This window comes from Fukomys damarensis, unplaced genomic scaffold (genome assembly GCF_012274545.1).
Source record: "Fukomys damarensis isolate Sample0158 unplaced genomic scaffold, DMR_v1.0_HiC HiC_scaffold_38, whole genome shotgun sequence".
Lineage (NCBI taxonomy): Eukaryota > Metazoa > Chordata > Mammalia > Rodentia > Bathyergidae > Fukomys > Fukomys damarensis.
This window is the reverse complement of record NW_022900950.1, coordinates 44,606,645-44,621,314: the sequence shown is the minus strand read 5'-3', so window position 1 is coordinate 44,621,314 and position 14,670 is coordinate 44,606,645. Positions and strand designations below refer to the sequence as shown.

The 14,670-nt window shown below is 40.2% G+C and overlaps 2 protein-coding genes across 5 annotated transcripts in view; one reads left to right on the top strand and one right to left on the bottom strand.

Annotated features, from left to right (window-relative positions):
* Ckap2 (cytoskeleton associated protein 2) overlaps positions 1-5,588 on the bottom strand; it is a 13,380-nt gene extending 7,792 nt beyond the window's left edge. The window contains exons 1-6 of one of the 4 annotated variants that reach the window (XM_010636627.2): positions 4,837-5,373; positions 4,575-4,628; positions 4,404-4,485; positions 2,684-2,753; positions 1,663-2,579; positions 1,061-1,265 (exon numbers count right to left, since the gene is read on the bottom strand). In XM_010636627.2, the coding sequence (XP_010634929.1) occupies positions 1,061-1,265; positions 1,663-2,579; positions 2,684-2,743 (1,182 nt within the window). In that variant the 5' untranslated portion in view covers positions 2,744-2,753; positions 4,404-4,485; positions 4,575-4,628; positions 4,837-5,373. Of the gene's footprint in view, positions 1-1,060; positions 1,266-1,662; positions 2,580-2,683; positions 2,754-4,403; positions 4,486-4,574; positions 4,629-4,836; positions 5,374-5,427 lie in introns of those variants that run through there. The other 3 variants (XM_010636625.3, XM_010636624.2, XM_010636623.3) reach the window with 3 other exon arrangements.
* Positions 1-14,670, top strand: part of Vps36 (vacuolar protein sorting 36 homolog) — a 61,709-nt gene that overhangs the window by 20,063 nt on the left and 26,976 nt on the right. The gene's annotated exons all lie outside the window — the stretch shown is intronic.

The window sequence follows — 14,670 nt, the reverse complement described above, 5'->3', positions numbered from 1 at the left end:
TTTTGGTACCAGGGATCAAATGCAGGACCTTGCACTTGCGAGGTAAGCAGGCAGCAGAAGCACTGAGCTAAATCCCCAGCCCCTGTATTCAGTCTTGCTATGGATCTTAGACATCAGGGAGTGTCCAAAGGAAGAATAAAGAGTTGGCAAGAAATATTCTAGAATTGATTATTATACCCAAGAGGATTCATAATATAAAAATTGTATAATAAATTCAAGACCAGCATAATGTTTGTTTAAATTAATGGGATTTAGGGTGCTCCAGTGGTGCAATCAGTTAGTGTGCAGTACTTGTAGATTAATGGGATTTTGTTTGAAAATATTTTAGATAACTTGAATCTGTGATGGACTGTGATAATGATTATTCTTTTTTTTTTTTCCTGGTACTGGGATTTGAACTGAGGACTTTGCACTTGCCAGGCAGGTGTGGGGCCACTGAGCTACATCCCCAACTATAAAGATTATTATTATTATTTTTTTGTTTTGGTACTGGAGATCAAACTCAGATCCCTGTGCTTGCAAGGCAGGTGGCAGCACCACTGAGCTAAATCCCCAGCCCTAATGATTATTCTTTGTTTTTTTGGTTTTTTGAGACAGGGTCTCACTATGTAGTTGAGACTGACCTGGAACTCACTATGTTGCCCAGGCTGGTCTCAAACTCACAGCGATCCTCCTGCCTCAGCCTCCCCAGTGCTGGGATTATTCTTAATAGTAATTTTTTTTGTTGCTAGTCTTTGGTAAAAAATAATTAGTAAAAGTGTTGAGAAAAAGCTAGAAATAGAAATACCAGATAGAAAAAATATCTACACCAGTTTACTGGATATTAACATCTACGAGGAATACAATATTCATAACTCAAGTAAAAAAAACTATGATCCCTCTGATATATTTAAGTGAACTCAATGCAAAATGAAACTAGACTAACAAATCTCATAGAATTAAGTCAACATCATATCACTGACATTATTTGGTCAAAAAGAATAATATAATTTAATGAGAATATTTATGGAGATAATTGCACACTGTAAAATGCTGCACCAGTATAAGGGCAAGATGCTACCTTATTAATCAGATTCAGGCATTCAGAAAATGTCCTGTTGACTTTGTCAGTAAATAATCTTTGTTCATCCTCTTCTGCCATGGTAGTCCAAAAGGACCTAACTGGAGTTTCATTTTGTCTCTCCGGCTCAGGCTGCGTAACGACTGAGGTAGGAGGCCTCCTCAGCACTCTTCCTTTGCTGGCTCTCCACTCACTCAGACGAGCTCTGCAGTCAGAAGCAGTATAGAAACATTACTTTGACACTGATAACAGTTCGGTCAAAGGAAAAAATATTTTGAGTCTTTAAGTAGTTCTGCAGATACTATTCACAATTTTTTGAAAACAAATCTCAAACACTCACAAGATCATTTATATATTAAAAAATCCCAAGAATGCATTTTTTCAAAAGGGGTGGTTATAAAATATTTCCCAATTATTATGAAGCATTTAACTTACATTACCAAAAGCAACCAAGAAGCCACACGAAGACACATTTACTTTTTTGGTCATTAATTTGCATGCACATAACAGAAAATAATTCATGAAAATAATACATTAAAGAAAATTACAAGCCCAAACCACAAACGGTACTCTAATGAAGTAAATAAAGGAGCTTTACTCACCTTCTCTCTTCTGCAGTTTCCTTGGGCTGAGCTGATCTATCCACAGTGGTTTTTGCTATGGTATGTCTTCGCTGGTCAATGGCTTCTGACTTTTCTGTCACTTTAGTCACAGCAAATGAAAGTGGTCTGGCTACAGGTTCAGATGATATGTTTTGGAATAATGCCTTACTTCTTTTTATGTCCTGAGAAGTGGTTTTGACACAAGGTAGAACTGATTTTGACTGTAACGGCTTACTTTTTGTGTCCTGGGAACTGGTTTTGACACTAGACAGATCTATTTTTGATTGTAATAGTTCTTTTTCAGAAGGCCTTTTTTGGAATGTGACATTGGCAGAGGTTCTGTTGATGTCTTGTTTTACCCTGTTCTGGTTGTTACTGTGGCTTCTAATGGGAGGCCGTGCAAGTTGTGTGTTCTGAGATGTAGTGCCCATAAATTTAGTGGTAGTGGTCGTATTTGGGGCTCTATCACTTTGTATTGTTACACTGCTGGTGTTCATACACTTAGACTTTGTGCCTTTAGAGACAGTAGTTGAAAGTTTCTTTGTTGTTGCAAAATGCTCATCTTTGACTTGTAGAGGTTTTCTGAATGAATTTACTTTAGACTGAACAATTTGGCCACGATAACATCCTAGCACAGGTTTCTTGAATATGCTAGCATCTTGCTTTGGTTTTTCTGCAGTCATCTGTTTCTTTTTACCATTATTTCTATGATGAAATGCCTGGCTTAATGTCACATTTTGACTTTGGGAATCATTTTTAATTGGTAACAACTGCAGAGTCTGATTATCATTCTCAAAATTATGTGTTTCAGTTGTGGTAGTAGAATTAGTTAATTCATTAGAAGCCTTTAAGAGAATACAATTCTTTTCCATTGTATTTGTGCTTTCTGAATGTCTTCTGATATTTTCTTTATCAGCCTAAAATACAAATCAGTAATTCAGAACACATTTCTCTCAGAAAGAGCTTAGGAAGGGAATGGGGAAAAGGAGCGCAGTCTAGGAGCGCTATGTTCTCATCTCACCATTTTTGTTTTACGTTTCAGAAGTTTTGTCCCTTGTTGGACCTGGTCTTCAGATGTCATCACTCTATTACTTAAAAAAATAAAATAAAATAAATTAATCCTATACCAGAGAGGTTTCTTTTTGGGGGGAGGGAATATTAACTATTAATTAACATAATTTTGTATGTGCTCCTGGGATAAAACCTAGCATCTATGCATGCTGAGTACCTGTTCATTACTGAAGTACATCCCTAGCCTCATAACTCTAGAATGTACACTTGATCTTAGCCAAAAGGCCGAAAAGCGATATAACTCTAGACTTCAAGGACCCAAGTTCAACCCCCGGTACCCCCCCAAAAAGAAACAAGTTGAGATTTATGTGTCCTAAGCAAAATTTTATTGTAGTGTGATTTAACAGTAGAAACAAGTTGGTGGAGGCACTTAAAAGATCTTTTCTTTTCTTTTTCTTTCTTTCTTTCTTTTTTTTTTTTTTTGGTACCAGGGATCGAACTCTGGTCCTTGTGCTTGCGAGGCAGGCAGTGGAACCACTTAGCTAAATCCCCGGCCCTAAAAGATCTTTTCTTAAAATCAGTATTTCCTCCCTATAAAATATGTTAACCTAAATCCATTATACAGCTATCCAGTACAGGCCATGAGAATATTACAGTAAGTGACTGTAATGATTCTGTATAAAATCAAAAAGAAAAAAAATAAGTCAATTATACATGTCATCTATTTTAGGACATATTCCCAAATTCAGAAATAATGTTAAAATATGAAAAAGTTATTCATGTTAGAATTGAAAAACATTGGTATTTTTATGTTTGGTAATTGTTGTTACATTGCCTTCCACATACATTTTCTCAGTCAGCTTAGAAAAGCAATAGAATTTTGACACAGCTTGTACATACTTCTTTTCGAGACAGGTTCTCACTATGTAGTTCAGACTGGTCTTGAACTCACTATGGAGCCCAGGCTGGTCTCAAACTTTCAGTTATTCTCTGGCTTCAGTCTCCAAAGTGCTAGGATTACAGTCATATGCTACCACATCTGGCCTTGTATTATGTATTTTGTTGTTGCTGTTTTTTGGTTTTTTTGGTACTGGGGATTGAACTCAGGCCCTTGCCTTTGCCCTTGCGATGCAGGCAGAGGAACCACTGATCTAAATCCCCGGCTCTGTGGCCCTGTAGTATGTGTTTTGAATGATGGCTTCTTATAACTCTTAAGATGCTTTGCAATATTTATGATTGCAAACATTGAAAACAATGATTGGGTTGGGGATTTAGCTCAGTGGTTCCACCTGCTTCACAAGCGCAAGGGCCCAAGTTTGATCCCTGGTACCAAAAAAAAAAAAAAAAAAAAAAAAAAAAAAAAAAAAAAAAGAAAAGAAAGAAAACAATGATCAAGTGATGCTCCAAAATCAGGGTGTAAAATGCCCACCAGATTTTGAAGACGTTGTATCAGAAACAAACATTAAAAAAGAAAAAAAAGTAGGTAAACAGAAACAAATGCAAAAAATCTTAATGTTTCTTTTTTCTTTTTGTGATGCTGGGGATTGAACTTAGGGCCTTCAGCACGCTAGGTAAGTGTTCAACCACTGGGCTACATCTCCATGACTTACATACTGAAATAACATCAGGAATATAATGGATTAAATGATATTTAAGTCACAGATGTGGTATATGTTTTTACTGTAAAGCTATAATTTTCCAGAACTGAAATGAAGAAAATCTGACCTCACCTGGAAATCTGATTTTCCTGTTTGTATGTCAAAAGTGATTTTCGTTTTAACAGATGTTCCTTAAATTTTTGTCTTCTTTGCTCTAAAAAGGAAAGAGCAACAAGTCAACCTTAGTTAAAACATTAAATAACAGAAAATAAAACTAGTTGACTAAATAAATGATGTTTTTACTTTGAAAACTCTTCCATAAACCAAGCGCAGTGCTTCACTCTTAATCTCCGTACTCTAATAAAAGACAAAGGCAGGAGGGTCACAAGTTTGACCCCAGCCAGGGCAACTTAGGGACTTAGCAAGATCCTGTCTCAAAATGAACAATTTTTTAAAAAGAATGAAAGAAAAAAAAAAAAAGGTTCCACTTGAAATAGTATCTTCTATATAACAAAATTTCCAATTCGGTATTTAAGAAATAATCCCATTAATAAGAGATTGTTACCATAAATGGCACCCACAGTCAGTCTTCATGAGAAACATTCTCAACAACGAAAAAAGAAAAAAATCATTGTCTACTGTGTGTTAAAAATGCGAAGAACATCATTTTCAATACATTGTTACAAAAAGGCAAGAGTTAAGAAACTAAATGGTAAGGATGAGATACTAGTCTCCAAGATCTAATTTACTAGAATTGGGTTGGGCGAACATTTTTCTTCTGTATTCTCATGGGTAGACAAAAAAAAAGTAGAATATCCAACTTTAGACATCCAAAAACTGGAGGACGAAATTGGAGACACCGAGCCAGGTAACCGCACCCCTCCAGAAACTAGCGGGGGAGGGGCGGGGGGGAGATGGGACCCACGCAGGCGCAGTCAGTCTCGGCGCGCCGCAGCCCCGCCCCCGGCGTTCACACACATCCCCAGGTAAACGATTCCTCGGCTGGAGCTCAGTCGTGCCGCTACTTCCCTACCTTAGGCCGAGGAGACGTTCAGCCTCAGGGCCGAGGGTTCTGATCACCCGACCCGCTCCCACATGCTTTATTTCAGCAAACCAGCCTTTCACCTGCTCGCGCCGCTTCCGCCGCCACCCTCACCTTTGAACGAAGACTGGGCTCTCTGACTCGGAGGCAGCTGCAGATTCTGGGGCACGGCCGTGGTGCTCATAATCGACTGCAGCCTGGGTTCCCTGGAAGGACTCGGACTCTCTTAGGCCGCCAGGGCCACACTGCGCACGCCGCCGCGGGCTCTGGCTTTTCCCATCGCGGCAGCCTATTGGTGCTGGCGTGAATTGAATGGGCCAATGGGCCCAGGGGGGCGGAGCCTAGGCTGCGGTTGCAAGGGGCGGATCTGGCGTCTGCGGAGTTCAGTTGGGCTTGGATTGTAGGATTCAAACTCCAACCGCGCTTCTTGTCCTGGGCGTGCGACGTGGAATCGTACTGCTAACTCTCCACGGTGTGACAGGACTGGGGTTGACAAAGATTCAAGACAGAACAAGTCTTTAGGTGCTCACAACTCAATGCGGGAGGCAAAGAAGAAAGTGGCTGCTCACTGGGGCGGGTATGGCGCCGAAATACCGTCCCGACAGCGCAGAATGACAGATGTCACTTAACTTTGATGTCACTGAATTTTGAGCGCCATAAATCTCAAATAGGCTGTGATCCTCTCTTGTTTCACAGATGAGGTGACGGGCTCCGGAGTTATGTGTCCGCGTTTGCGTGGCTCGCAAAGGCGAGCTGAAACTAGGATCTTCCTTCAGGGCGTTTCTAACTACACAGTTAATCAGACACAAAGGGAGAAGAGCAGTTAAGATACAAATGGAGGGAAAGAGAAAGGGGTACGATGAAGATATCACTCCCTTGGGTGGTATAGAATCCTCCTGTGAAGATAAACTATTGTTAGTATTGTTTTGTTTGTGAGTTTCAATGTTGCTATGGGATTTTTCAGTTCTCCTTATTTAAAAATATCACCTCTGTTAAGATCCGTCATTCTTCGAGAGGACTAAATTAAAGACAGGAGGTTTTAGGGTAGGAGTGAGAGTCTGGCCTGTCTTTCTGGTCTTAAGTGCCGCATTCACATGTCTTCCCTTTGCCTGATCACTGCAGTATGGCTGGACTGGACTCTTTCAGCCAGATTTCTTGGGGACATTGGTGGGAGGGTGCAATTTCCACTTCCTGTTACCCACCTCTGAGAGTCTCCATGGCTAGTCTGGTCAGTTGTTTTCGCTTTTGCCTTTTTCTTCAGTCTAATAGCATATTGAGTTTTTGCTTTTGTATGCTTGCTTAATTTTGTTTTGAGACAGGGTCTCCACTGTGTAGCCACAGCGGCCTCGAACTGAACCATCCTCCCACCTCAACCTTCCAAGTGTTGGGATCACAGCTGTTTGCATCTTGCTAATGAGGAATTTAGTTTGGGATTCTTACAGTTTTTTACTTGATGAAGTGTCCTATTTTTAGTGTAATTTTGCCAACGTTAGGAGAATCAACAGCCAAACAGCACTCACAACATTCTTAAGACACCAGTGCTGTTTACACAACCCTTCATCCAACATTTTCATTGGGTTGAGTAACTGGGCTTTCCCATTAAATGATAAAGAACAGTTTAACAAAGCAGAGCAGTTGAAAAATGACTCAAGTACCGCCAAAATATGCTAAGTAAAAGGACCAGATGCAAAAGGTCACGTAGCTATGATTCCATTTATTTAAAATATCTAGAATAGATAAATCCATAGAAACATAACACAGATCGGTGGATGCTATGGGTAGAGGAGGTAAGGACAGATTGCTTAATAGGAATGGGGTTTTATTTTGGAGAGAGACTGTAATACTTTGGAATTAGAGGAAGTGGGTTTTACAATAATGTGAATTTATTATAAATTCCACTTAGCTGTTCATTCAGAATGGTTAATTTTTGTTATATGCATTTCATTTTTACCGCAATATTTATTTATTTGTTGGTACTGGGGATTGAACTTATGCTGAGCTAAATCCCAGGCCCTTACCACAATAATTTCTTAAGTGGTCATGATTGAAAAAAAGAAAGTGACTCAAAAGGAAACCATGGAGACTTCAGGTGGCTGAGATAGTGAGTAGGAAAACCTGGAAGAGTGCTGGATTTTTCAACATGGCAATTTCCCCTAACCTCTGCTGCACCTACTCTAAGAATAGTACGCACATGCACATGCAAACACCCAAAATGAGGTGCAATTAAAAAAAATATGATGTTTAAAATTTTAAAAATTGATTGCAGTAAGAGATGCACCGCTGTTAATCCTTCTCGAAATACCACCCCCTTTGGCTTCAAACACACTTATTTCATCGTATTTGCCATGTTCTGAAGCAGTTATGGAAGTTCTCCTTTGTGAAAGTCTTTAGTTGCTTTGAGGTGGCTGCCTCAATGTCCTAAATTGATTCAAAACATTTTCTTTTCTTTGGGGAAGAGCCAGAAGTCACAAGGAGCCAGATCTAATGAATAGGGCAGATGAGGACACACTAATATTTTTATTTGATAGAAATTGCCATAAACAGTTGATCCACAAGGTGTGATAGAAAAATACACAAAGTTTAAAATTTTAAATTTATTACAGTAAAAGACACGTTGCCATTAATACTCCTTAAAATATTCTCCTTTATTTCAAATATGTGTATCCCATCGTTCTTAGCAATATAGTGACACTGGGGATTGAACTTGGAGCACTGAGCTATATACATAGCTATTTATTTTTTATTTTTGTAATTTTGAGATGAGTTCTCGATATGCTGTGTCTCACCCAGCATAGGCTCAAACTTGGTTCATCCTCCCAAGCCAATAAGATTACAGTTGTGTGCCCCATGCTTGGCTTTGGCGAACAGTCTATCTTTTGAGGCCACTTTTAATATCATTACCCCAAAAGTGCTGGCCAGAAGGCAGATTCTTTTCTGAAAGATCCAAGAAAATTTCCTTTTAGAACACGCCAACAAAGCTGATGATGAACTGCAGGTACCTAGAGTTTCAATGATCAGCTTTAGTTGTTTCTCCAGTGATCAGGTGAAATAGTTAAAGTACTCAGGGTGAGACAGTTTTAAGGGTAGAAGGATGATGAAGGGATGAAGACAGAGAGTCCAGAAAAAAGAGGTTGAAGAAAGAGGCTGTGGATTACAGTATTGGGTGCTATACTGATCTGGCAAGACTGAGACTGGAGGGAACCAATAGATTCAGAACGCAGGAGGTTCTAGCAAAAAGTCTATGGAAAAGTACAAAATATTGTGGAGAGAAACCTCAAATAAATGGGAGAGCTATAATATGCTCATGGACTGGTTAATCATTTAAAACACGCGTTCTCGGGCCAGGGATGTAGCTCAGTGCCTGCCTCACAAGCACAAGGTCCTGAGTTTGATCCCTGGTACAAAAAAAGAAAAAGTCCATTCTCTCAAGGTTGATTTGTTATTCATTGCCATTGCAATCAAAATCTTAGCTTTTCTGTAGGAATTGATGACAGACAGGATTCTAAAAGAAGTGGAAATGCAAAAGATTTGAGAAGACAAAGCAGGAAACAGAAGAAATAAGAGGACTAATTTTAGTACTTGACTTGAAGACGTATTAAGTCACAGTAATCAAGTCTAAAAGACAAAAAAAAAAAGGATTTCAGAAAGATAATCAATCCTAACTGGCCAAAATTTACAAAATTTTCAAGACAACTCAATGGAGGAAAATGATAATATTTCCAATAAATGGTGCTGGGATAAGAGAATATCTACATATAAAATATTAATTTTGACCTTTACCTCATCCGTCATACAAATAAAAAAACAAACCAACAACCTTAAAATGAGCATAGATTTATATGTAAGGACCCAAACCATAAGCTAGAAGAAAACAGAAAATAGTGACTTTGTGTTAAGCAATGTTTTCTTATACAGGAAGCAAAAAACAACCCCACAAACTGGAAAAGAAGAACTGTACTGGACATGATAAAAACTTAAACCTTTTGCTCTCCAAAGGACACTATAACACTAAATAAATCATTTAGTCTTGTTTGGAGAATCCTGAGACTATAGGATGAATCACCCAGGCTAAGTACTTTGGGCTATTCTGTTCCCACTTCTCGGCATATTTATGTCACATGACATTTCTCCTTGCTCCAGGCTATAAATAGGAAACTTGTAGCTGTCTATCCCTGCAGCTGTAATATGTCAAGTTTCTCACTTGTTTACCCCACACTGTATGGGCAGAAACCCTAACTTGTTTTTGTGTCCCCACTAACCAGTATTTTAACAATGGCAGAGCCCTGGCAACTGTACAGTTCCATGTCTGATTAGTACACTTAGGTCACATGACTCTATGTCAGTAGAAGACAGACAAAGAATTATAAATAATGTTATGTTTATAAATCAGAAAATGTCAGTAAGATATGTTCTTGATGATGACATATGACAGCAATTAAAATGTTTTAAAAAATCTGTAGTGAGGCGGGCCAGGTATTTAGCTCAGTGGTTCTGCTGCCTGCCTTGCAAGCCAAGGGTTTCGAGTTTGCTCCCCAGTACCAAAAAAGAAGAAGAAAAAAAAAAAAAGATCATGTTGTCAAAAAACTTTTAGTGATATGAGCATGTTGTCATGATATAACCAAAGTATGGGATTTTAGGATATGATAAAGAGAGCAAATTGGTTCAACTGGCAGAGGTTTTGGAGAGAAGGCTTATTTATATTCATTTCCTTGCAGTCTGGGCTACAGTCCACTGAATCCATGATTGGAGTAGATTTTGAGGCCTGGGAGCACAGAGGCAAGCAGCTTTGGAGTCAGAAAATTGAGATGAGGAAAGGTCAGTGAGGCTCTCTCCTTGCCCTAATCCTGGCCTGTTGGATCCTGTCTTTATTTAAAATGGGTGTTTTGGTCATCATGGACATTTTTGCATTAAATTTTTAATTAAAAATGCTGGTTTAAAATATAATTTTTCTGGAGTGAGTTTTTTGGCACAACTCTGATTTTAGGATCTGGACGGTGTGCCTCAGTCCCCGTACTTTAGTCTGAGTATTGCCAGCAGAAGTGGAGAAGAGCTGAAATACTTAGAACAGTGGTAGAGACATAGTAAGTGCTCAGTAAATGTTTTCAAAACTATCTGTTGATTTAGTGAGTAGAATGAGAACTAAGAGGCCTCTCAATGTAAATCAGAAGGAAATTTCTCAATTTACCTACCCAATTACTATGGGTCCTCTTGAAAAAAGCACCTGTCAGTCTTTACCATGTCAGACTGAGAGGTAGATCTGGGTAGGTGCTTGGAAATCATATATGCACTAATACATAAGGCAAAAGCCATCATAAGCCATGTGAAGGATAAAGTGGCTTAAAGGAAAAGGCAGAAGATGAAACAATAGGGGGATACTGTGGAGCATAGGACTCAGGGATATAATAGAAGAAAATGTTACTAAAAATGAAATGAGAGCCAGTTATGATGATACGTGTCTGTATCCCAACACTCTGGGAGGATGAGGCAGGAGGATTGTAAATTCAAGGTCAGCCTGGGCATTTTAATGGGATTTTGTCTCAAAAAAAGGGGTGGTGGTAGGGGACTAGGGATGTAGCTCAGTGTTTTAGCCAGCTTTTTCTGTCACTGAGAATTTTAGAGGGCTCAGTTCATGGTCAGCTAACTCCAAGGCAGAAACATCATGGAAGAAGAAAGCATGGTGAAGTAAGGATGCTTGCTTCAAGGTGGCCAAGACACAGAGCAGGGGAACAAGGACAAAGAGAAAATGGTAAAAGGATAGACATAGACCCAAAGGTTGCACCTCCACGACCCAATCAGATATAATCAGAAGTATGTTTTACTGATTCCCAGGCAGCTCCCAAGTCAATCAAATTGACATTTGAGTCTACCACACTCTACCCATTGTCAGTTTCACACCCACACACATTCTCTTAAATCTTAATCTTCAAATAGCCAAGTTCATAATTTTGTCCAAAGTACTATACCTCTTCCAGATACAAACAAAACACAACAATCTCTTCCCCCAAATCTCAACAGTTTCAGCATTTTTCAAATGTCTAAGTCCAAATCTCTTCTGAGACTCAAGGTAAACTCTTGGCTGTGAACTTCTGTAAAAAACAAACAAACAAACACACCAAGTTACATAATCCCATAATGGCACAAGGTAAACATTCCTATTCCAAAAAGGAGAAATAGGATGATAGAAAAGAATAGAACCAACACAAGACCTAAATGCAAGAGGGCCAACTTTAAGTTCTGTAGCTCCATATCTAGCATCTGCGATACACACAGTGGTAAAATGTGAGCCCTAAATGACTTGGGCAGCCCCATCCCTAAGGTCTTGCTTGCTATAGCCCACAGAGCCTCTCGGGTTGACATTGCATGCCTGCAACTTTCCCTGGTAGATGTTCCATGTTTCTGCCATTTCTGACTTACTGGGGTCTCTACTGCACCGGTAGCTTTATCCCTACAACTTCTTGTATGGTTCTCATAAGGGGTCCTGCTGATAACACTACCACCACATGGATGATTCCAAGGTCTGCCACCAAGGCAGGCAATAGCCAGGTCCCCTTGAACCATGGCAGCAGTGGCTTCTGAGTGCCTGGATGGTTGAACACACTGAAATGAATCCTGTAGTAGGAGGCTTTTTTTTTTTTTTACCTGGAGGTGTCAGAGATCAAACTTAAGCCCTTGCACTTGCAAGGCAGGTGGCAGAATCACTGAGCCAAATCCTCAGCAACAGTCACATTTCTGTATAGTAAGCTTGCCTATTTTTTTTGTTTGGTATCGGGGATCGAATGCGGGCCCTTGCACTTGCGAGGCAGGCATCAGAACCACTGAGCTAAATCCCCAGCCCACGAGGCCCTTCTTGAGCAAGGGTCCCAGGAACTTTCTCCTCAAACGAAAAGTTCACATATTTTTGCATCCGTGAGCCTGGATAGATGGAGTCTTGTTGATTTCTGAGATTCCCTCAAGGCATTTTTCTTCCTGTCCCTATACAACCATGGTGGTTTCTTTTAATGGTGCTAATCTCTTCAACAACCATATCTTCTTGAGCCCCAACTTTACATGTAGTTTCTTGAGGGCCAAAATTTAAGTTTTTCTGTTCTCCTTTTTCTCCCAATTCTTACTATAAACCCAACTAAAAGCACGCAGCAGTTATCTGTGCCACAGCCTGAAAGATGAGCCATCATGAAATTACCTCTGCAAGATCAATTAGGCCACTGTCCTTAATCTCAATCTCTTTCAAAGTCTCAGGAAATGGACAAATGTAGTCCAGGTGCCAATGAAGTCCCGTTCCCAATCAAAATCTCTTGTCTTTACTATCTGCATGTCTATCAGGATTTTGGTCCTCTGAGCTCTGACCGGAAACATCCATCATGCTCTGATTACAGCATTTTAGGACTTCTATAGACTGTCTCCAAACCTTTACAAACTCCTCTCGAAAACCAGTTCCAAAAGCTTCTAAGCCACACAGGCAGGCAAACTCACAGGTATGACCCCACTGATGGCCTGTATTAGTCAATGTTCCCATTTTTGAGACACAATAGCCAAAACCACTAATTTAGAGGAGGAAAAGTTCAACTCGACTCACAGATTCAGGGGATTTAGCCAATGGGTGGCTGGCTCCAAGGCAGAAATATCGTGGCAGAAGAGTGTGGTGGAACAAAACGACTTGGCTCATGGCAGCTGGAAACAGAGTAGGGGACAGTGCCGCAGAGGAAAAGGCAAGGGACCAGATATAGACCCGCACCTCCAACATCCACCCAGAGACACCCAGAAGTGTGTTTCACCAATTCCTGGGTGGCTCCCAAGTCACCATCGAGATGACAAGTTTATCCACCACACTCAGCGTGAAGTCATGGGGTTAAATACCCAGTACAATGACAAACAAATTCTGCTCCAAAATATATAAAAATGAGCACAGTGGGGGAACAGGTAAGGGCCATGTTGGCAATGGATAATTTTGATAGGCTTTGCTAATGGACAAAGGAGAAAGAAGCAAAGAACATAGCTAGATGAGGTGACACATGCCTGTAATCCCAGCTAAGTGGGAGGCTGAGGTAGGAGGATCATATGTTCAAGGACAACCCAGGTAAACAGTGAAATCTTGTTTTAAAAAAAGAGAAAGACTGGGAATGTAGCTCAGTTGTAAAGCACCTTGGGTTTGATCCCCTGTACTTCTTCACCCACAAGTGAACCTATACACCAGAAGCAATAAACAATAGAGGAACACTTTTTGAAAGAGAAAATAACTCTCCCAAATCATAGTCTTCAAATGGAAAAACATCACCAATGCCACGCAGAACAAAGAAAAAGACTACACAGGTAGAATTTTTGCACCAGGGGAAATTTCTAAACACAAAAGATGAGAAAATCTTACACATTACAAACAGGGAAAACAGGCAACCAAGAAAGGAAGTTATGTACAAAGCTTGCTTATACCTTTCCCATATCCTTGTCAATTAAAAAACCACAAGTGTAATTAAATACACCTCTTTCTTTCTCCCCCAGTTAGCGGTCATGGTTGGGTTTGAACAGACCCAACAGGTAAATTATGGTAAGTATCAATATTGAAATGCATTCATATATATAGACCTTTTATTGATGATATTGGGGATTAAACTTAATGTCTTGCACATGCTAAGCAATCATTCTACCACTGAGCTACTTCCCCTACTCTTTTACATTTTTTGAGACAGGCTCCTGAGTTAAACTGTCTAGCCTGGCCATGGTCTTTGGATCCTCTGCCTCAGCCTCTGGTGTTTCTGACCTACCATGCTCTACTTGAAATAATTTTTAAATTCATGAAGACTGTGTGTTTGTGCTCAGTACTGGGAATCAAACTTACAGCCTCCACATTGAGCTACATTCCAAGTCTTTTTTATTTTAAGGCTGGGCTCGAACTTGCAGTCCCCCTGCCTCACTCTCCAGCGCACTGAGATTACAAGCATGCACCACCTTGCCCAGGTTCGTGAAGTCTTTGTTAATACTGGAAATGTTTAAGTAAACATAATCTTGAGAGAAAAAAAAAAAAGATATTGTTTAACCTGTGAGTGTATGAAAACAGTTTGTGCCATAAAAATCTTTCAGAAAAAACAAGAGATTATTTACAGCTTTTAATAAACATAACATACGGGCCACTGACAAGAAGATTCCCGCATACAGGGTGGCATAATGCACTTCAAGAAGTTCAAACGGGTCAGCCTGTCTGGGTTTGGGATGGGCTGGACGTCCCGCCAAGTGCTGGACGCCAGGGGGCGCTCCCTCGCGCGGGAGCCCCTGAGGGGCCTCTTCCAGGACGGCCAGCCCGTCGGCTTTCCACTTCTCCACTCCCTCTCCCTCCCTCGATCCCTCCCGGTCGGCTCAGCCCCGCTC